General features: G+C 37.6%; 1 protein-coding gene across 3 annotated transcripts; it reads right to left on the bottom strand.

Moving 5' to 3' along the window:
• Positions 1–204: 204 nt before the first annotated feature.
• Positions 205–23206, bottom strand: GUCY1A1 (guanylate cyclase 1 soluble subunit alpha 1). Of its 3 annotated transcripts, none has more exons than XM_032224411.1 (9): positions 22915–23206; positions 13451–13617; positions 10151–10212; positions 8634–8689; positions 6911–7620; positions 5671–6156; positions 4734–4877; positions 2346–2500; positions 205–2132 (listed from the first exon to the last, which is right to left on the bottom strand). In XM_032224411.1, exons 5-9 carry the CDS (start codon positions 7451–7453, stop codon positions 1931–1933), a joined length of 1530 nt encoding a protein of 509 aa, XP_032080302.1. In that variant the 5' UTR covers positions 7454–7620; positions 8634–8689; positions 10151–10212; positions 13451–13617; positions 22915–23206; the 3' UTR covers positions 205–1930. The 3 variants fall into 3 exon arrangements, with proteins under 3 accessions (XP_032080302.1, XP_032080301.1, XP_032080300.1); XM_032224410.1 differs by having other exon boundaries at positions 13451–13628; positions 22915–23052; XM_032224409.1 differs by having other exon boundaries at positions 13451–13855; positions 22915–23004.
• Between the last annotated feature and the right edge of the window lie 1191 nt (positions 23207–24397).

Raw genomic sequence — 24397 nt, 5'->3', positions numbered from 1 at the left:
TATGACATGGAACAATGAGCCCTAATTCATAAACATACTGGCACTAGTTAATTGGAGTAAGTGTAGTTATTCAGAAATATTAGGAACTATGTGTAATGTGTGTTTGTTAAAAAGAGAACTGTACAGGATCTACTCAGGACTGTGTTAAGCTCAACTGGAAAATAAAGTATACCAAGGCAAAATAATTTTTGTGGTATCCAAGTTCTGTACATTCTTTCTGTATAATTCTTTTTATTGAGTTCAAATGTTACCATAATGCATTCTAAGTTTCTATATACATATATTTGATTCGTAAGTCCTCATATATTGCAATATCTGTGCTATGTTAATATTGTTAAGCAAAGATTATACACATTTTAAACTAAACAGTTAAAATTACTTGAGAAAACATTTATTGCTATTACACAGAATAGGGTATATACAGTATGTGCTTCCTATAAAATGTGTGCCTCCAAACTTAAAATGCTGTTTGAATACAGATTTTAGATTTGATTATTCAATATATTACATATATTAATTTATAGACAGTGAGAGCAGTGAGTGGCATCTTGTGTACATTAGTTCTAAAAATTGCCAACACCAATCAAATAGGGAAATAACAATCCTACGTATGTTTACTCATATGTCTTGATGAATTCATTGGCATTTATCTAGATAGGTTCAAATAACATTGTCATCTAAATGACATTGTTTACCTCTTAGTATCTCCATAATCTTTGGTATTATCACCTGACCAAAGCATTATTGGTGATATTAAGGAACAAATATTGCAATAGTGACTAATTTCAATGGGTTCACATAAACTGGATAACACATATATTCTTTTCATGGAAATATATATATATATATATTGTAGATAATATTAACAGTTGCACATTAAAAAAACTAGGCATAGAATCAACCAGAGACAATTCTGAATTTAAGTTCATGTAGTCCACAGGTGTAAATATTGTTTAACTGACTAGAAACAGGGAGCACAGTTCATCAGTTAGTTTATACATAACTAGAAAATTGCCAAGGATAACCATAAAAAGGATGCTAGAAAAAGAAAAAAAATTGAATTTCATCAGGAAGGTATGAAATCCAGAAATTCTGGATTACAATTCCATAAATTACGGCTTTTGGAGCAGTGTTTATAAATGTTTTAGTCTACAACAGCTTGTTGACATCATAGACCATAATCTATGGCTGCACTTTCCAATTCCTTATGAAATCATTTAGAAAAATTCACTAAAACAGCTGTGACATTCATCTAGCTGGGTGAATATATATCATCTGTGTACTTAATAGTTTTTTAATTTTTATCTCACCTATTACTTTATAAGTAACTCAAGGTAATGAACATACATAATACTCCTTCCTTCTATTTTTCCCACAACCATCCCATGAGGCGAGTTAGGTTGAGACAGTGACTGGCCCAAGGTCATCCAGTTGGCTTTCATGTCTAAGGTGCTCAGCCTCCTATCTTCTAGGCCAGCACCTTAACCACTACACCAAACTGCTCTCTTTAAAAAAAAAAGAAAAAAAACTATGGCACATGCTCTGATGCTCATACAGCCCCAGATGGAGGTGCAGATGCTGAGAAACTGTTGTGAAAGCTGATTCTAAAACTGGGAATTTGGTAAGGTGCAAAGCACACATTATCAAAAAACTGACTTCAAAGTTCATTTCTAGAGGGACAGAATTCTTCACAGGCAGACTGGCTCTGTCTTGTTACAGCTTCAACTATTATTTTTTAGACACTGAATATATTATCTCAATAAAAATTCTACATAATATTCAATACCCCTTTAATCTAAAATTTAATACTGGCTTTCAAGTGATTAATAAGCTAAAGTGCTATTATATTTCTTCAACAAAAGGAAATCAAAACTCAGAACTTATAAACACACACACACACATACACACTATTTTGTCTCCAAAATACAATTTAATCCACTCCTGTTGATGTCCCGAGGAAATTTGTCTTGTCTTCTTCAGCATCTTTCCCCTGAAGCCAGCCTTTTGTACTTTTCCCTTGAAGATAAGCGTCAAGAAAGTAACAGATTCCAGGTATATCACCTGGAAAGTTGGAAGGAAGTTCTTGTCTTGAGCGAGGAGTAAACATGAAGCCAGGGTGATCCTTTATCAACCTCCAATGAGAATGAAAAGTATTATTACATATTTCAGACATTACCCATAGATCTCACCAGCATAGTTTGGACAATGGGAGGGCTATCATCAGTACATACAAGGTAATAGGGTAAGAATTCAAAAGAATCCCAGGAGAGAGAAGGAAGGATTATTGTTACGGTGGTAAGAAATAAGCAGCAAAAGCAAGTACTTGACATGGCAAGCTACTATACCTGTAGGTAGTGGGGCTAACATTTATTTTCCTAGGAAGACTGCAAGACTCAAACTTGTTGGCAAGTGTTACGTTGTTTCCAAATAGGCAGTAACGTGGCATTTTCACACCAACAACACCAGCAAAAACAGAGCCAGAATGTAGTCCTATACGCATCTTTTGCAAGAGAGAAAGAAGAGATGTTAAAAATCACATTTAGCAAAAATGAAAATATTATTGAATTCTACCTATTTCTATATGTCAGAATAAATTGTGAGCTCAGCTTGGAAGCTGTATTCAGTGGATTCTAATGAATATGAGATACTGAGATAATTCAAATCTATAGTATATATACAAAGATTCAACCATAGCCTATAATGAAACATCAAAATCCCTAGACTCAAACATGTATGTTATCACAATTGCATGTGATAATATAATAATATACTAAGCATTACATACAAAATAGTCTAAGCATCAGATCTCAAAATCAATTTTGAAAAAAAAAGTTTTCCTGTTTTCATGGCCATCTTCTATTCAAAAGTGCCCAATTTTACAAATTTGGGAAATTTAAAAGCAGGGAAACCAATTATCTGATGCCATTCATCTGTCTTGCTACTGAACTGTGAAAACCTCAAGTTAATATAAAATACAATTCACAACAAATAGATTGATGCATTATTAATATGAACCATTGCTGATATATTACATTTAATTAATATTACATGAGACAGTAATAACAAAAGAGAGTTCCTTAAAGTAGATGATCCATTGCAATAACATCAGCCATCTCTCCCATTGACAAGTGTGGCTAAATGTCATAACATTAACACACATGAGCGGGAAAAGAAGATGTAAGGTTTGAAGTTTGGATTTGTCATACATAAACTAGGGTGCTAATTTTATTTGTATTAATGGCATTATTTTAATATCAAACTAAAAGCTTGTTAAGAAGTATGTTCAGGAAACCCAACTATGAGTCTTCAACTGCAAGTACCATGTTTCCCCGAGAATAAGACAGGGTCTTATTTTCTTTTGACCCTCGAAATAAGAGCTTGGCCTTATTTTCAGGGAGGTCTTATTATTTTTCAGATGCAGGAGGCAGCAAGCCCACCGGGCCCACCCTCTTCGTCCCATCACCTGCTTGCCTGCGGCCGCAATGACCCAAGTTTTCCTTGTCTTCACCAGCCCTGCTTGCTGGCTGCCGAACAGCTGACTGTGCTGCTCTGGCCTTGGGGGGGTGGGGCTCTTCCTGGCAGAACATGCGCCCGCACACACACACACACACACACACAGGTCTCTCACACACACCCTCCCTCTCCAAGGCAGCCACATCCCTTCACTAACTTGCTTTCCAGCTCTATTTTCCACTGCCATGTGCAGGACAAGAAAAGTAGTCTGCGTGATTATGGAAAAAAAATATATCAGAAAATACCTTCCAACTTCTCACACACAAAAAAATCTCTCTCAAAAGTTGGAAGTAGTCCCACAAACTACTTTTCTTGCCCTGCACGTGGCAGTGGAAAATACAGCAGGAAAGCAGGTTAGTAGAGGGATGTGGCTGCCTTGGGGGGGGGGTGTTAGGGATCTCTCTCAAACACACATAGATAAACACACACACACACCATCCTTTCCTTGGGAGCTCTGCACAGACACAGAGGCGGCTTCGGATAGAGCATTTGGGTGATGTGCGTCTGCAGGAAGAACAATTGCCAGGAAAGGGGGGGGGGATTTTGCCTCTTATCCAGTTCTGAGTCTGTGCTGAGCTACAAGAACAGGGTAAGAGGAAGGAAAATCCCCCCCCCCCATTTTCAAGCCGTTTGCAAAAATGCCCCATTCCGAGCCTTCAATGCTGCAATCCTGGAATATGCTGAAGGCTTAGAATGGGGCGTTTTTACAATTCCCTGCACATCAGCAGCAGCGTCTCCTCACAGGGCTTCTTCCGTGTCCCAGGTGAATTGATTTCCATGCTTTCCTTTCCTATTCCATGGACAGAATTGCCTGCTGTGACTGTCACCGTCAGGTAAGGAAGGCATGAGGCATGTGGGTTGTGTTGCTTGGCCTCCAGCTTCTTTTTGCAGCCGCAATTGGCTGCAAAAGCAACCGGCGTTTGCTGGCGGCAGAGGCCTGAGTGACACCCGCAAATCAGCTGTTTTGTGAATGGAGCAACCCAGCTGATCCGATTAAGGAGCCAAGAAGCCCTGAGATGACCGGGGAAGGGAAGGGCTGCCTCCTGTTCAGGCTAAACCCATCCCTTCACTAGGGCTTATTTTGGGGGGAGAGCTTATATTTTTGCATGGCCTTATTTTCAAGGACATGTCTTATTTTCGAGGAAACATGGTATCATGTTTGGGAGAAGATGGATACTATACAGGAAATAGTTGAAGTCATGTTCAAATAGCTCGCTAACCTTGATGGATTCTCCATGTGGTGACATCACTTCACTGGACAGTTCCATCATTTTAAGTGCCATTAGTGCAATCTGAATCGCATGGGTCTCACTTTCTTTATGTAAGCCTCCAGCTACACAATATGCATCTCCAATGGTTTCTACCTAAACATTAAAACGAACGATTTGTAAGATGAGAACATTTACAAAGGAAATCCAAAACATGGTTTGAAATGCTTTTGTCAATCATGAGAGCGCCGAGGTGGCGCAGTGGTTAGAGTGCAGGACTGCAGGTCACTTCAGCTGACTGTTATCTGCAGTGCAGCGGTTCTAATCTCACCGGCTCAGGGTTGACTCAGCCTTCCATCCTTCCAAGGTGGGTGAAATGAGGACCCAGACTGTGGGGGCGATATGCTGACTCTGTAAACCGCTTAGAGAGGGCTGAAAGCCCTATGAAGCGGTATATAAGTCTAACTGCTATTGCTATTGCTATTTTTTCCCCCAAACCACCTACTATTACATTCTTTTAGTCAAAATACATAGTTCTCTTATGCAATCTATCCACTGGTGAATATTTTTGCATAGCAAAGTCTGATTCATTATTGGTAATTCTTCATTATAATAAAAATGTTATGTCAAAATATTTACCTTGAATTCTACTTCTTTGAGGCACTATTAGCAGTCCCAAAGCACTTACTCATAGTGTCATTGAGGTCAATATATTAATTTCAAGGTAAATGTAGTAAAGATTGCAGTCTAAAGCATATAATTTCCCATTTTACAGCTAAAGCACCAACCTCCAAGTTACATTATGCTTCCTACTTAATTACACCTTCAGTTTAGCTGCCAATAAACATTATATATGTTTTAAACCTATTATAATTTTGAATCACAATAGTTCTTCATATCCCATTAACTTCTTTTGCAATTATTTCTCTCGGGGAAAACAATTCTTTACCTTGTAGATATCCAGTTCTCCACACTGATAATCAAAGCGAGTGTACAGCTCATTAAGCATGGTGATAACCTGCATGGGTGAACACTGAGAACAGATTGCAGTGAATCCTACAATGTCAGAAAAAAGCATTGTGACATTATTAAATTTCTTGGCCTGTACAACTTGTCCTTGCCATAGCTGCTGAGCAACTTCCTCGGGGAAAATAGAGCACAAAAGATCAACTGTCTTTTTTTTCTCTTCTTCAAGAGCTTGGTGAGCTTGTTCAAGAGTTGCTTTAAGCTTCCCTAATCTTTTCTTCAATCCATCTTGAGCTCTGGCTTGTTCTCCTATTAAAACAACATCCCTAAGTGCATTATGAATTGGAATATCTGAAAGATATAAGCCACGTCCTGTGAAATCTTCCAGTCTATCCACACAAGGAGATCCCAAGAACAAAATGGCATTAGATTCAATAATGTAAATCATTTGTCCTTTAAGATCCATAACCTAAGTCAAGACAGAAAAATGAAGCAATGAGAGAATTCTGAAGCTACTTAACATATACAACGATAACAAAAAAATCAACTTATTTACTCTGTGGTATCTGTGGATACATGTGGATGTGGATACATTCCAGGAAAATTGGTCTGGATTACCTTTCCTCCATAAACAGTTCTGTATTTAATAGATTTTGACTTTATGATGCCTATATTCTACCTTCTTTATCTTCTGATAGCTAGTTTATCTAGTTTATCTTCTGATTAAGTTAGTTACAAATGTGCAAGTTTTTCAAAGTGTCTCTAGACTTGCAATTTTCATCAAGATGAACATCATCTATTAATCTGAAGAACCAACCAATGCTTTTCACAAATCCATGCAAGAACATCTCTTACTTTTGGAAAATCTATTGTACTGACTAAAAATGAGCATGCATAGAGGAAAGATGCAGGTTCAAATATTTAACATGTTTCTCTTCTTCATAAATTCACAGTGAAGAGAATTAAGTGAGAACCTAAAAAGGTGGGGTGGATCATTTACACAAATTAACTGATAGGCTGGGTTCATTCATAATGATAAGTTATAATCTGACTTGTTTTATGGACCATGCCACTAAAGGCTATGAATCATGGCTGGTGGTTTGTTTATTTATAAGATAAGCAAACTGTAGCTCACCACAATACATACAAGTTCAATCATGGTCTCATACCTCAAAAATGAATTTAATGAAGAAATGAAGAAAAAAGATACATCCAATTCTTACCCCAGTTGACTTTTTAAGAACCTTGCCTCCTCGTCTCACTCTTATAGTAAACTGCATGTTCAGCATTGTCATGATCCCGCTAAATGTGCAATTTATTTTAGGAGCCAAAATTTCGAACCACTCTTCAAACTGTGGCTTTGCTTGGAATTCTCTTTTGTTTAATAATCTCCTGATGCCATTGCCAACTTGCAAAATATCCATGGCCTTGTCAAACATGCAATGGAAAGGGAAGGTCTTACAGAACATAGAAGTAGGAATGACAAGAGAAGACTGGGGCTTGCAAGGTGATAGAGATGGCTTTGTGCTTTTGACGTGCACAGAATACAACAAATAAGGTTGATCAATAAACTCGGAACTGTCTTTGCAGAAGCTGGGTGGCATTACCATTATTTCCACCTCCATGTCATACAAAATGAGAGCTGCTGCTTTAATAATACCAGACAGGATGAGGGTAGTTGGTTTTTTGGGGGAAAAATAGTATACATTTAAAAAGTTGGGATCTTTTTCCAAGCACAAAATTGAGACTTCTTCAACTCTGCCCATTTTTTCAGCTTCGTGGCAATGGGAGCTCTGCTTCAGAAGAGTACTGAAACTGTTCAAAAAGTCTTTCAGACTTCCCCCAACAACTCCAAGGATGTGTTCATCTTCTTCATAACATATTTTGAACAGCTCTTCGCCAAGTGATTCTCTTAGAACAGTGACTGGAATTCCTGCCAGCATAAAACATTTTGATTACTGATATTGTTCTAAATACAGTCTTTAAATTCCTCCAGTCAGTATGCTTTTGATTTTCAATGTACATTCTCCTTTCATTTCCTTTATCTAACCCTGTTTTCTATTACTGAATGCTTCAGATAAGTAACTATTTTACATCACTCTCTGAAATCAGTTTTTCTCTCCTGAGACCTTATATGGTTGAAGCAAAGTATTATTTTTCTTCTTCTGCTAACTTTTTTTTGGGATAAAAATCTGGTGACCATTTATTATTGGCTTTTGCAGAAGAAATGTAACCACCAACTAGCACATGCACAATGGATGTAATTGCTCTACTAAAAATTACTATTGGTACAAGTGGCAAATGTAAAACGGGTCATAGGTTCTTTAACCCTTTTTAAAATGTAATCTGCTCGTAGCCATTTGGCCTTCTCAAATGAAAAGGACAGAGATGCAAATGACGAATGAAGTGAAAAATCTAAGGATAAGAAAAAAAAATAAACACTCTGATTGCTGCTTTTCTCCTACTAATTCTACAGATTTGGAGTTCTGTCTTTGCAGCTTAACATTTAATTTGAATTTGAGATTATCTGAGATAACATTTAATTTGATGTTTTCTACAGAGAGACACCATCAGAGGAGATCTGCATTCTAATCTTTTATTAAGAGAGCTGTTTGTATGCACATACAGTATATGTGAATAACAAAAAAAAAAGATCATAAGAAGTGGAGTGTAAATGTCTTACATACATACATGCATGCATGCATACATACATACATACATACATAGCTAGCATTGTCGACAATTTCATGCCATGGTATCAGAGTATAAGAGACATAAACCTAGCTGTCAATATTGTTGATTATCTGTCTGTTCATGCCTTCCTTTTGAGAGTAAGACATTTTAAAGGCTCTATGTCATTAGTAGTGTTGGTAGAACTCAGATTATTGGGGATACTAAATAAACTTGTAGTGTTAGCACTTGCTATTCATAAATGTATATAATTACCAGCCAAATCTGCATTATCAGTGAGTAGCTTCTCAAAATCCTTTTCCTCACACTGTCTGTAAAGGAAGAAAAATACAATTTCAAAACTACAATTGTCTACTAAGACAAAATAAAATGTAAATATACATAATTAATAAAATAATAATTAATGTCACAGAGTTTAAAGTATAATCCTCATTCTTATTTTGTTGTTCCATTTATCACAAATTAAATGACCACTGTAGTCATGTATCCATATTCACCCATGAAATTCTGATCAAATCTAAATTTGAAAACTGATAGGACACGCAGCCAAATCAGTTTGCTTGCAACTGCAGCACCACAAATAGATCATAACACTTGTTCTGATTATATCAAATTGGCTAGATTGAGAAGCAGCCAAAATGTTAAGAAATGGTACAATCCAATTGAAGTCTGGCTCTTTGACATTTTCACTAAATATAAGTAAACATTTAAGGCAGGGGTGTCAAACTCAATTTCATTGAGGGTCACATCAGGGTTGTGTTTGACCTCCGGGGGCTGGGGTGAGGGTGGCCAGCTCCACATCACTCGTGTTGGGGGCACCTGTGGTGGCCTCAGCGCTCTGCTAGCGAAAACGGGCTCCCAAGCTCCGTTTTTGGCTAGGATGGCCTCCTGCAATCCTCTGCCAGCAAAAATGGAGCTTGGGAGGACCAACCGTGACCCTTCTGAGCTCCATTTTGGCTGGCAGAGGCACCACAGGCTGGTCCTTCGTTCTTTCCAGGGCGGCCCCGTGGACCAGATCTAAGCACCCTGCAGGCCGGATCCAGCACCCAGGCCTTGAGTTTGACACCCCTGTTTTTAAGCTGTCAGTTTTCATGACTCAGGACAGCACAGTTTGAAAGGAAAGGCAAAGGGCACAAGCTATTTTCAAAGTGAAATATTTCAATACTCTAAAAAGAAGGTACAAGTCAAGATTCAGTCTCTTAACCCTGGGTCTTGATGAAAAGTCAAAATTTTGCGATTAAATTATAGTTCAAATTCTTTGCTATTTAGTACAGAAGAGACTGTTTTATAGATCAGCAGAGATTGAGTCACAGGGCCTGAGTTGCAAAAATCTAGAAGATCACAAGATGGCAACAAAGATCACATTTTATATACATTTTTATTGCCATCTTGTGGTCTTCTCTATATCTGTTGTACTTATTGGATAAATGGGATAGAAACCTTTGCTAACATACAGAAAAATCACTCAGAAATCTGTTAGTTCGTTTTCTATTTTCTCCCCATTTTTGTAAAAGAATATAAAGTGTTGCATGTAATAATGTTAAAGCCTTTGTTTAATAATATACATCACTCTACCAACAGCCTATTAAGCGTTACAGGCCAAAATACAGAGAAAGAAAAATATACTATGAAGCTGCAATTAACTTTTACTTTGTAAGTATTAAAACTTAGTCATTATATAATAGGAAATTGAGATTAATGAGGCAGCAATAAATATTAGATAACTATATCACTCTTTTTGAATTTAAATGATGCAGCTACAGATAACTTACCCCGTTTCTTTTATGTTATTATTGGCTAGGCTTCTTTGAAATGCAAGATACAACTTTTCATACTGAAATGAGAAAAGGTCATATTAAATCAGATTTCAATATGTAATACTGGTGTCAGAGAGAACCTGGTCATTTCAGCAGAAGGAGAGAAGAGGCACAAATGTCATTTAGCTCAGGTGTAAATCCATTCTATATAATTAATAGAAACATATGCTTAAACAGGAAGGTCTCTTTCGAAGGATCTGCACATAATGCATGACCTTTTGTCAACCAGGGTTTAGGTAGACCAAGAGTGGTTTCTTTACTTTCTTCAAAGTCAGGCACAGTGATATTTACATAAGCCAGCAACAGGAGCATCTCTCAGCTGTGAGTTCTTGTTTAAGATAGAATTCTATTTCATGCAAAACAAAACAAAAATATATGGATTTTTGGATTGCCATTGAATTCTCACTAACATATCTGTCTTGTTTGCATACTACACAATTGTTTCCAAGATTCTTCATCAAAATGATCATATTTGCATACAGATTATAAATTTACAATTTTATTTTAAGTTACATGTAACATTCCCGTGGTTCGTCCATGAGGCCAATGTGGAGAAAAGACAGGGCACGACCTTTCTCGGGATGGAGCGACCCAGATTGGGGTCTGAGAGCCCCTTTTATTGAGATAGGACAAAGGCAGGAGGAGCAATAGCATGTGAGTAAAAACAGCCTGGAAAAGTACAATTTCTAATCTACTGCTCAGTCTATATATGGTCAAATCCTGGACGTCAATGGTAGGGCACATCTCAGAATGTTATGTTATGCACTATCAGGATGTTATGGCGTTTTAGGAGTTTGTTTTCTCCTGTGTGGTTCAGCGTGGCTCTGCATGCCCGGGATGAACTGGACAATGGGTGACACACACTTACACAAGGAACTATATTACAACAGTTACATTGAAATAATATGCTCACTAGGAATAGCTGTTATTGCACTAACATTTTTTAAAAGAAAGAGTGCCTTGTATTTCAGAATTATTCTCTATTACCCCATAGCAATTCAACTCAAAGATTATGGCTTTAAGAGATTTCTCCTTAGCAAATTTCCAAGAGGAATGAAGGGGACTTGTAGGGTATCTAAGCAATTAAACCAGGCCTATGCATAATGCAAGATATCCAAAGATCGTTATCCAGACTCTAGGTATCCTCAATAGACAGTTGTCCACACTCTTATTATTTTCGGTCCATCGGAATGGCACACTTGAGAAGCTACTATATTTAACATCCATTCCCATTTTCATTATTTATTGCACCAAAATTTTAGATATTTAATGGAAGGAAAATAGGTATGAAAGAAGATTATGTTGCCTGAAGAAAAATGTTAGTGTTGATTTTAGTATTTTACATTTGAAATGAATACAATATAAATAATATTTCTCCTTATTAAAACAAAATCTAATTAATAATTAGATTAACAATTATTAAGAAGCAATATATCAAGTATTTTTTATTTCCTCATTTGATTCCACAATTTCTATTTTTTAAAACTCAAATAAAGTAATAAATACAGACATTTATTGGTATTTTCAACTTGATTTAATTCTATTTCAGCTATACTGTATTCTCTACATGATCCTTAGAACAATCTCTGATTGATGTCAATGGACACATATAATCAGATCTGGGGCGTGATAGTTGAAAAAATATTTCCAAGTAGAAAATGGGTAACATAAACTGATTTTCAGCTAGTAGAAAGAAAGGCTAACTTTTAAATATATCTGGATCTATCTAAGAAAACACACACAACTACGTTCAATTTAGTCCTCTATATCATATAATCAATTCACTAGCATACTGGAATATTTGTCACTCAATTTATATATAAAGTTCTGCAGGTATAACAGAAAACATCTTCATGTCAGAGTCAATATCCCAACATCCATATACATACTAGGTTCCTACTCTACTTCAATAAAGAATGTAGTACGAAAATATTGAAAAGGAGTTTAGAAATGGCAGACTATGCATTTTACATGCTTAAGGTCACATATCTTATGTTCCACTAGATCAGTGGTAGTCAACCTGGTCCTTACTGCCCACTAGTGGGCGTTCCAGCTTTCATGGTGGGCGGTAGGGGTTTTGTCCGATACTGAAGCACTTTCCTTTTTTTTAATTTAATTGACTAAAAAAAACATCATAGCATTATTTAAAAACATTTTCATTAGGTTTTCATAAAATCACCATTACTGTGTAACTGGTGGGCGGTTAGAAAATTTTACTACTAACAGAGATACAAAAGTGGGCGGTAGGTATAAAAAGGTTGACTACCCCTGCACTAGATGATCCCAGACAATGCGATTCAAAAACATCTGCTTTAAAGATCTGTAATAATTGCTGACAGGGACAGGAAATTAGAGTTGATCCAGATGTTTTAGATAATAATTCCTATATCTTCTGCCACTGACTTTCCTGACTGAAATTTATGGCACTAAAATACAAAATGATCATGGGGCAACAGGTAACTTGATTAATCTAGACCAAAGCAAAAGCACTATCAGATTGATGGATGAATAAGAAAAAAACTGCTTTTCTCTCTAAAAAGTACCCTGAAACATTTTTTCTTATCAATGTATATAATATTTATGTAATATGGATATTATTTACTAAGCAAGATTTTTTCAAAATATTGTTAAAAATAGATTCGAGAGGCAAATTTAGCGGGGAAAAAGAAATAAAATGCATTTTGCTAAAGCAAAACCCCACCGCATTAGCAATAGCAATAGCAGTTAGACTTATATACCGCTTCATAGGGCTTTCAGCCCTCTCTAAGCGATTTACAGAGTCAGCATATTGCCCTCAACAATCCGGGTCCTCATTTTACCCACCTCAGAAGGATGGAAGGCTGAGTCAACCTTGAGCCGGTGAGATTTGAACAGCCGAACTGCAGAACTGCAGTCAGCTGAAGTAGCCTGCAGTGTTGCATTTAACCACTGCGCCACCTCAACTCTAGCTCAGCATATATTGATGCCTCCATGAAGACAAAGTCAAAACTCTAGGAACCCATTTCTATTGCTATAAAAAGAGTGGGCCCTGAAATATATATATATATAATAGGTCCATTTAAATTTTGCTGTAATGACAGAACTAATTCTGTACCCTGAGTTTTGCTAGGTTGCTAGCCAGTGTCAACTTTGTTAAGTAACTGATAAATCAAAGTATTATATTTGGGGTATCTGTATCAACATGTTTCCAATAGCCTAGAAAGCTTTAAAAAAAACAACAACAGGATTTTCCAATTGATATTCCAAACAACTTACTTCTGGAGAGATGAGCTTGTAAATGCTCTCAGCCAAAGTATGCAGAAATACTCTGTTCCTGCTGATTTTCCTTTGTGGAAGGTTTCCATGAAGGACTTTCTCTCTGCAGATGGGCAAAGGAGCCTTAGAACTGTTGGGCACTTCAGCACATTCTTCCTCATTTTCATCTGGAATGCAACTTTGGTTGAGCAAGGAGAAAGGGCATTCACCAGTGATTTTCAGCTCTTTCAGTTTTGTGCAGAACATACTGTATCACTGTTATAAAATTTTGTGTATATCTTTATTTTGTGCTTAACGTGCCACCTCCATTAACCAACAACAGAAGAAAAAGCTAACAGTAGGAATTCCTTTGGCAAATTACTTATGACTGTAAAATCAACTTCCAAAATAACTTTCTTTATTAGCCTGCAACAAAAGAAGGGAAAAAGTGAAAGGAGACAAATAGTATTATATTATACTTTGCATTATATTAAAGAACCAGCATAATTTCTCTGTTCTCAGTTTTTTTGATATCTATTTTTTGGACATCTTATCAAATTACACAGTAATTGATGACATAATAACCTGCAGGCACATGAATTCTTACATTGGTGCAAAAGAAAAAGATATGAAAACCTAATTTTTTCACTGGGTTGCCAAGAAACAGAGAGATATTTCTGGAACAATGAAGCAGAATCAAACAAGTTGAATCAATTTGGGCAACAATATGGGAAAAAGAGTTCTGAAGAAAGTCAATTGTATAACACTTTAATTGTTTTAAATATCATATATATCAAATGGATAGACTCTGCTTTTATTGCTTCCTAAGGCAATTTTTTTAAACTGATTATGGACTGGATGCAGGCTGGGAACAAATTTTACATGATAAAACATGATGTGGGAAGCTATCTGCCTTGCTTACAACAATCTTCATATTGATTGCTGTAATATTATTTATATTTTCTTGCTGCTTTCCATTTAAATTAGAAAGATAAAGTTCTTTAGCTGGTATCATCATATCCTGATTGTAAAAGGCAGCATTTGCCTCCACATAATTAACCTGGGTTAGATAAATGCGGCGAAGTCAAAATGAACAATTTACAAATCTGTATCATATCATAAAATATACATCTAGTCTACAAACAGTTCACCTGGCACAAATTTGGGTCAATTACAATATATAATAGAAGCCATTTCTGAATTCAGGATGAAGGAAAGATACGCTGTTGACTGAATTAGATTGGAATTCTATAGTGACTTCCCAAGATCCATATATGAACTTTTATTTTTCTTGTCCTCAAAAACAATCTGATTATTTGTCTCCAGCTCTCTCTCAGAGGAAAAGCTACAATAAAGAAATAGAACTAAAATTATTGCTATGAGCTAGTGTGAAGTGTGTTGCTATGGAAAGGAAAAAACCACCCAGTCATACATACATACATACCAGTGGTGGGTTTCAAAAATTGTTCGAACCCACTCTGTGGGTGTGGCCTCCATTGTGGGAGTGGCTTGCCACCCATGTGACTGGATGGGAGCGGCTTGCCGCCCATGTGACCGGATATGAAATTATGAATTAGTACTTAGGTCGGTCCAAGTAGCTATTCAGAAACTCTGGCATTGAAGCATGCAAGTCTTAAAGCTGTCAAGTTACAAGATTCTTGCACCCTTAACCCTTTAGAAAAAAAAAACTAGGGGTCTTCAAACCTGACAGCTTTAAGACTTGTGCACTTCAACTCCCAGAATTCCTCCTCCAGTCACGTTGGCTCAGGAACTCTGGCACTGAAGCATGCAAGTCTTAAAGCTGTCAAGTTACAAGATCCTTGCACCCCTAACCCTTTAGCAGTGGTGGGTTTCAAAATTTTTTGGAACCTCTTCTGTAGGTGTGGCCTGCTTTCCGGGTCTACTGGTGGAACCTCTTCTAACTGGTCCGGTAGATTTGACGAACCAGTTCTACCGAATAGGTACGAACTGGTAGGAACCCACTTCTGATACATACGTACATATGTACATAGATCTCCAACTTTTATCAATCGGGAATTAACCTCTGTCACAGCAATGAAATAAACTTGTACTTTGAGGGGGAAGAATAGATGGCTCAGAAAATTGATGATAATTGCCAAAGGCATGTGGAAGTTTCCTTACAGACAACTGAAGCATACTAGACAGAAAATTATTTTTGCCCAGCTCTGCCTCCAAAGGTCATTACTGTGGTTCCATCAGCATTTAAAAATGATTAGTTTATATGCATCTCTGCAGTTTAGTAAGAGATTTCGTAGTACCACAGGGCAGTTGACTAGGGCACCACCCATACAACTGCATGATGCGGCAATCTGTGGTGTTGAAAAGTAATGAACCAGACTTCAAAATAATGTGCAATAACAGAAAACATATGAAATTAATTGTAACTTTGTTGACATATATCTGAACAACTAAGTATTCTTTTTACATAGATAGAAATGTCAACTTAATTAAATGTATATATAAACAGATTGCAGTTTGGAATATTAGACATTAAAGCCTAGAGATGCTGAAACTCAAGCCTTAGCAACTCAATGAGCAAGCAGTTACTAAGAAATTGAGGAATATTTACTGTCTAAAAGAGGGATGTCCCTCAATTTTAGTTTAAAGACCTGTTTAGAAGTCAGGGCTTCATAAAAGTTAGTATTATCACAGAAGGTTTTGGCATTTAGTGTCTTTCCAATTGGATCTTCCTGTAAACATAGTGATTTATTTGATCCTTTAATACTTTGACATTTCAAGTCCAATTTATTGGAATTAAATCCAAAGTCATTAGGAATGTATCAAACTGACTACAAAGGAATATTCTAAAGCAGCGTAATATTTTAATTAAAACACACAATGCAATACAATATTTGATATTTAAAAGAGATGCTAATATGCTCTCATTCAATACCTGCATTTTATGATATAATACACTTAAAAGTATACCTAGTACTATTATTTTATTAACAATGGGAAACATCTTTATTTTAATACTAACATTTTAAAGCATGAGTTTTTATAGAAAGCAGGGTTCTTGCTTTCTGAATAATTTTTTTTTTTAAAAGCAGAGGGCAACTATAAATGGAGCTTTGATTACATGTTTCAAAACCCTCAGTTTTAGTTCAAACCTTAAGAACAGTGACACAGGGAAAGGAAATCATAATAAAACCTCTGGGTTACTAGAAGACAGATCATATGACAACATGGATAAATAATTAGCATTTCTCTTCTAGGAGCCATAGCTCAAATCTATTTATTAGCCATAACTATTTTTAATTAAAAATTGAAATGGGTCCTATCATAAATGAACAATATTAGGTATACTTTGGCACATAGCTAGTTTAGGAGCCGTTTGTTACCATTAAATGTTACACTTAGTCACAAAATCAATAACCAAAGCTGAAATTTGTAACAGGAAAACAAACAAAACTTGGGTGCAATTCCAAACCAAAGCAGTCATTTTAATGCCTTTAAGTGCCCTAGTTTCACACAAGACTGTTTACTGATATCAGCTACAGCAAGTAGAAACAAAACCTTGCAGGATGCCAAATTAGTTTCTTAATTTTGTTCTAAGTTTTTATGTTATATTAAAAACCTTATAGACAATATAAATATTTAGCCTCATTTATTTACATTCTTGCAGCATATTTGTCAGTTCCACCATTGTATTCCGGTGTTCTGCCATTGTGCTGGGGGGGAAGGGAGTTTGGTATGCGTGGGATTTTTCCTCTTCTGCTACACACTTGGGAATTAGGGAGGGGGGGGAACTATCTTTGGAGATGGGACAGACTCCTTCCAAGTCAATTTTTGCCAGGGTCCTAGGCCATCGTACCCCTAGTGTGAACTATTATCTGCCTAGCACTTCATCAAAGCTACTAGGCTCCTTAAACATTTTCATAGCCAATATCCGAATAAAGCTAACTAAGTTATTTTTACCTCTTTTCTCTCTTCGTTTATTATTTTTTGTTCTGTAGGACTAACCTCGCTGTTCAGGGGGACAGAATATTAGGTCCACCATTGTATTCTGCTGTTCTGCCATTGTGCTGGGTTTCTACATGTTTAAAGTTCATCTGTGAATTGATAGATTTTAAATATGGACGGGTTAAATTGAGAGGCTAATAATTCAGTATATATGAACAGTCAATGCTACTTTTCTAATTTTCAATTTATGTCATTTTTGCAAATATAATTATTTATTTTTCATAGTTTCCATTCTCATATATTTCTCTTTATTATTTTTATACATATAATAGCAATAGCAGTTAGACTTATATACCACTTCATAGGGCTTTCAGCCCTCTCTAAGCGGTTTACAGAGTCAGCATATTGCCCCCAATAACAATCCGGGTCCTCATTTTACCCACCTCGGAAGGATGGAAGGCTGAGTCAACCCTGAGCCAGTGAGATTTGAACAGCCGAACTGCAGAACTGCAGTCAGCTGAAGTAGCCTGCAGTGCTGCATTTAACCACTGCGCCAAGAATTGTGTTGAGTTATATGGGCTTCTTGTTGACTTTAAAACAAAATTGTTCCAAACTATCTTTACTTAGCTGGAAGGGCCTTCTTTTGTGACAGCTGGGCCTATTTTCATTCAGAATCTGGTCAGGCCACAAGAGACTTTCCAGTGGTACCAGCATAAAAGAAAGTAATACAAAAATGAAAGGCCCTGGCTGGTAGTAATAGTGCAGAATGTGGTGGTCAGGTAGATAGTGGGTAGGCAACCAAAAGGCAATCATAAAGATTGGCCCATGTGAGACCAAATTTGTTTCACATAATTGCAGAGGTGCAACAGCTAGAACTTTGAGGACTAGTCATAAGTCACTTAATTCAGTGCCTTTGTAATTTCAAACAGTGACTGAATGGAATGGATGTTTAAAAGGACTACCTGTATTAAGTTATGCTAAGATTATTTTTAAGGGATGCAATCTAAAATTCAAGAATGATTAATGTGCAGTTAGGATAAAATGTTTCACATGAGGTTATTTGCGGATACAAAACATGTCTTTCTCTCATTACTTATATATATTTTCCATGAAAAATGTGAAACAAGGCTTATTTACATACATTCATGCATACCTGAATTCTGTGTACAGATAGTCCTCAACTTACAACCACAATGAAGCCTAAAATGTCCATTGCTAAGCAAGATAGTTAAATTTGCTTCGTTTTACAATGTTTCTTGCCATAGTTGGTAAATGAATTACTGCAGTTAAAATAGTAGTGGTTGTTAAGTGTTGTTTATTTGTTTGTTTATTTAATTTGTATGCCGCCCCACTCCCGAGGGACTCGGGGCGGCTAACAACCAAAGGTGGGAAGGGGGTACAAATAAGACAAAAGAAAAAAACAGATTAAAAAACAACAACAGTCACAACATTTCAAGTGCGGCTGGAAATCCATCAGCCCCAGGCCTGCCGGAACAACCAGGTTTTCGTGGCTTTGCAGAAAGCCTGGAGGGTGGTGAGGGTCCGGATCTCCATGGGGAGATCGTTCCAGAGTGAATCTGGTTCCCCACTTTTGCTTGTCAGAAGGTAACAAAAGGTGATCACATGGTCTGGGACACTGCAACTGTCATTAATACATGCGAGTTGCAAAGGTCCGAACTTTTATTACATGACTGTGGGGATACTGCAACAGTTATAAGTGTGAAAAACAGTTGTACGTCACTTTTTTCAGTGATATTATAACTTTGAACTGTCACTAAACAAAGAGTAGTACAAAAAAGAACAGTTGTAAGTTGAAGACTACCTGTATATAATTGTATTTATTTTTAACATGCTGATTTTTTACATTAATATGTCATAGAAGAGGACTTAGATATTTGTTATTAGTCATCTACAGTATTTGCAGTGCATGAGAATGATTGCAAGGCCACATCTCATCCAACTTCCCATTATTTTCAAAGTGTATTAATGACGGGAATTAGCCTTACGAAAAATTAATTTCACTAAGACTGACTTCCAAGCGAACTACCTCGGAATGTTGTGAGTTTTGACAGTTCTGTGATTTAAGGTAATGCCCTCCAAGGAATTCTGAATAATAAAAGTTAACTGCTTTGTTACTGTTTAAGGAGGAAGAATTTGTGATTATATAAAATGGTATTACAGTGCATGAAAGGGCGAAAGATAAATGGAAAAAAGAAAATGCTCCTCCTGGCTTTAAATACCAATGAAAGAAATCATGGTACAGCAGAAACAAGGCATACTTTGTGCATATATTTTCCACTGCAGTGGAATTCAGACAATTCAAAGAAAAGTCTCCTTTGTCTGATTTTACTGATTTCAGATAATGATCCCATTGGATGATCAGCTATCTCATCTTTCTGTCCCGCATCCAATTCTGTAGTCTCCTGTCTGACCCGATTGACAAAATGTAATGAGACACAATCTTAGCACCATAATCAAATACAGCACAGAGATGACCACAAATTAATGCAGAATTAAATGTCCACAAATTCAGAAACACTGATAAAACTCTGGAGTTAGTTACTTTATTCATCCAGTGAAAAATACTGCTGCATCTCTAAATAAGAATATCAAATTTGGACATTGTAAAATAAAATTTCAGCAATCTTTTAGCTCAGTGATATATTTAGTAACAATATTATCCATTCTTGTTCTCCAGTGTCTATTTAATTGAACTTGGTTTTGTTACTCCTTTAAAATTTTATGAAAGGCTCCTTGTTATAACCTTATAATTTGGCATATTGTTCTGGTGTAACAAAGCAAGTCTATTTCATCAAGATGAAAGGTATTATTTTCTCCACTAGCCTTGCAATGCCTGTCAAAAGGTAGTTATGAATAACATGCATATAATAAATGACAAGGTAGCAAATCATAAGGAAATATAATAAAGTTGCAAAGGTTCTTATAATGTATTAAAATGTTGGAAGCATTGTAGCACATGCTTTTGTATTATCAATTTTAAATGCATTTAGTAGAGTAAACTTGTAGTTATGTCACAATAAAATTTCTAATTCTTCAGTTGCATCTAAATTCCAACCAATAATGAAATTTTAAACAAGTAAAAAAATGATTAAAAATCAGAAAGAAATACATAATGCTTAGCTTTCATTTTCCCTTCCCCCAATAAATTGAATTAAAAATTCAAACAGCAAACATAGCACTGAAACCCTTGCTACACAAAAACATCTAGGCAAAATATTGCAATCTGATGTCAAACCAAATGTTTCAATGTTTGGTTGACATCAACCAAAATGTCAACCAAAATGTTTCTAACTAATACATGGCTTACAAAGGCCTTTCAGAGGACAACATCCTATTGTAATAAATTCATAATGAACCTAATAGGCATAGCAAATTGTAATCAATTATTTTCTAAGCTTATGGAAAACAATATAATTATGACTATAAAATCATTTGTAAACAAATGAAATCAAGGTATAATAGAAAACAAATCGTTTTTTCTAAAATCCAACTATTTTTGTAGTTATTCATTCCACCTATCAAAGCTTGAAATAAGCTTTTTAAATAACTGACAAATCAAAGATTAATTTTGCACATCAACAAAAATTATCTAATATTCTACTAAAAATAGTTCTCAGTGGCTAATAAAATGATAGACAAATTTTTAAAACATAAGTAAAAAGTATATTAAAATATGAGAAAGCATAAAACAATCTTTAAAATATTTTAAAGTACCTAACCTGTTCTGTTTATTTAGATACATCTTGTGCTGCAATATATTTGGAGCCAAAATATTTAGAAATAGGTGTCTCTATGGCTGCAAGCTATTGTTTCCACTATTCATTAAAATCATCAATGATCCATCAACTAAAAATAGTGCAGCCTCAGCTGGTCTTTTCTTGTAATAGTTGTTTGATGAACAAAATTCCAAAAAGGAACCTTTTCACAAAAGAAAAGATACTGATAGCCTTCAAAACTTTGGAATTTCCTTTTGCTTGAAGACAGGTGCCTGATAGAATACCACTATTTTCCCTGAGAGAAAGATTTTTCTGGGAAATTGATTTCTTTTTCATTTCACAATACTATGTGATTGATTTTAATTTTTTATCTTGTTAAAATGTCTCATTAAATGGCATTCATATATTGCAGATGTTAATTGTTAATATGTATTTATTTACCTATGCTACATCTAAAAAGGCAGTTTAGGGAAAATGGACCCAATTCTTACCCAGCCATTCAGCTCAGCAGATGACCTGGCTGGTCAATACCCTGCAGCCTAATCCACCAGTTTATTACAAGAATAAAAGGGACAGGGCAAATCTTGTAAATCCTCCTAAATTCAGAGGCAGGCTAGGATAAAAAATGGGATCAGTCAATAAGTGAACTAAAACATTTAGTACTACGTGGGAATCAGCCTTATGAGTTGGGCAACAAAGTCTTCATGGAGCCACTTTGAGAGGCACAGATACAGTTCGGGGCTCCCTGAAAAACCCTCAAACTTCAAGGAAAGCCAGAGAGGGTTGCTGGCTGCAGCCTCGGTGGTAACCTTCCCACCAAGTTAGAAGGGGCTCTGACTCGCCTGTTCCCACGAACTTGCCTGCCCCGCTGCCGGTTCCTGGAAGCCCCTGACCTCGAGGCCTCGTTCCCGGCCCGTTTCCCTTCGGCTGCGCAATCCGTGGGAAAAACCAGAGGCGCGCTCGAAGGGGAGGCGGGGCACTGGGGGGGGATTTTGCGGCGGTTGGGGATCGAGAGCGGCTGGCGGAATGGGCGACCGGATGCGGCGCAGGGAAATCGCGACAACTCCTTCCAAGAAACGGGGTGGCGGCGGCGGAGGAGGGTGGGGTGGGGGGGCTCTAGCTACGCTGCCACCTGTAACTGCAACTCGAAGAAGCCATTGCTGCTACTTCGGGGAACACTCTCGGCTGGGATGGAAGGGCATCCCCCCACCCCAAAAAAAAGACGTGGAAGAAAACGTTTATAGAGGCAAAATGAAGAACATCCCCACAACCTCCTTCCATCCCTTCCTCCGTTTCGCACACCGGGTGGATGATAGCGGGGGAAGGCATTCCAGCGAAGCCAACCATTCAACTGGAAACGAGGAAGGAGGTGGGAGGCGAGGCCAGCAGTGGAAACGAAAAGGCGCCACTGACTTATCCAAGCGAGGCTGCAAAGAGCGAACGAAGATAGGACGGCAATAGCAATAGCAGTTAGACTTATATACCGCTTCATAGGGCTTTTCAGCCCTCTCTAAGCGGTTTACAGAGTCAGCATATCGCCCCCAACAACAATCCGGGTCCTCATTTCACCCACCTCGGAAGGATGGGAGGCTGAGTCAACCTTGAGCCGGTGAGATTAGAACCGCTGAACTGCAGATAGCAGTCAGCTGAAGTGGTCTGCAGTACTGCACCCTAACCACTGCGCCACCTCGGCTCTCGCAGCTTCCGCGCGAGCAATTTTATCCCCTTCCCCCCGCACGGCACCTCGCGCGCGGTCCAGCAAACCCTTCCCGGGCTACGCTTGCGCTTTTCTCCGCTAGAAACTAGGCTGGCGAGCGCAGTCACCTGTAAAGATCGCCCTGGGAGCAGAGAGAGAGAGACATTCCAGGCGAAGGGGCAGTTTAGCGGTCGGTCTGAGCGCTCCACGCTTCGTCCACTCTCTGCCGCCGCCGCCGCCGCCGCCGCCCAGCCGTGATCTTCGAAGGGCGGCGAGGGGAAGAAGTCGCAGTCGCGCTCCCCCAGCCTTTTCCCAACCTAATTCATGTTCAAAACGTGCGTTTTGGGGGCAGCTGGCTTCAGCAGCCGCTCCTTCTGGCTCCTCCCCAGCGGCTGTCTGCGAGCGAGGAGGCGACGTGTGTGTGTGTGTGTGTGTTTGTGTCCAATCAGCAAGCGCCTAAACTAGCACTCAAGCGGCGGAAGAGAGAGCGGGTGCGGGAAAAGCCGCACCAAAAAGAGAGAAGGAGGGAGGAGAAAGTCTTGGATTCGCCAGCATAAGCGGCTCTCCGCAGGATCCCCGTTAGACCCTTCGAGCGGTAGCCAGACGGAGTAAAAGCCTTGATGATGAAAGGCATCAGCACCATTTGAACTATTGCCCTCTCAGGCAAAACGTAGATGTGTTCTGTTTCTTCCACAGCGCTCCCTGTGTATCACAATATCACAATCACGGAAAAGGAAATCCTAATGTCTTTGGCCTTAGTCTTCTTTCCTAGAGCCTCTTTTCTCCACGCCAGGCTTAGTTTAGTCACGATTGCTGGGGAGCCAGCAAGGGAGAGCAGAAAAAGAATAAAACAAAAGAGAAAAATACCACGGAAGGCAAAGAACAGGGTACAACTGAATAAATGGAATTGATATGATTAATAGAAATTGAGGCTGTTCAATATTTCATTAATAGTAAATCCCCGAGTATGTCTTTTTTTAAAAGGATGCTTAGTATTTAGTCCTAAATAGAATGTCAGAAACACTAGTACGATGGTATAAAATTTAAGAAACACCATAAAACTTAAATATTAAAATTTTACAAAAAGGTTTTTTTGTGTGTGTTACCATTTTGAATATGGTACAAAGCTACATATAAAATTGTAGTATAGAAATAATTTTCAAGTTGACTTGTTGGAAGAAATGTCCTTCTGGGTTCAGTTCCAAGTGGGGAAAACGACACTGGAAACATGGAGGCTGCTTGGAAAGATGGTTTATTTATGTAGTTTATGTTTATGTAGTTTATTTATATGCCGCCCTTTTCCCTGGGGGGACTCAGGGCGGCTTACAATTTGGAAGGAAGGGAGAACAAACATTAACATATAAGACAGTACATCATTAAAAGCACAACATTCATACAATTCGGGTGGGTTACGGTCTTTAACCCCAGGCCTGACGGGACAGCCAGGTTTTAAGGGCTGTGCAGAAGGTCTGGAGGGTTTAATGGTGGACAGGACCACATGGCTTGAACTCCTGAACAAAAAAGGAGGGATTGTAGGAAGTTAAAACCTATTCCTCCCCTAGAAGAATGAAATATCCAAGGAAATATTGAAAAGGCAGAATATTGTATTTG

This window comes from Thamnophis elegans, chromosome 9, assembly GCF_009769535.1.
Source record: "Thamnophis elegans isolate rThaEle1 chromosome 9, rThaEle1.pri, whole genome shotgun sequence".
In the NCBI taxonomy this organism is placed as follows: domain Eukaryota; kingdom Metazoa; phylum Chordata; class Lepidosauria; order Squamata; family Colubridae; genus Thamnophis; species Thamnophis elegans.
Note: the sequence above shows the minus strand (reverse complement) of the source record. Positions and strands in the feature narration are given on the sequence as shown.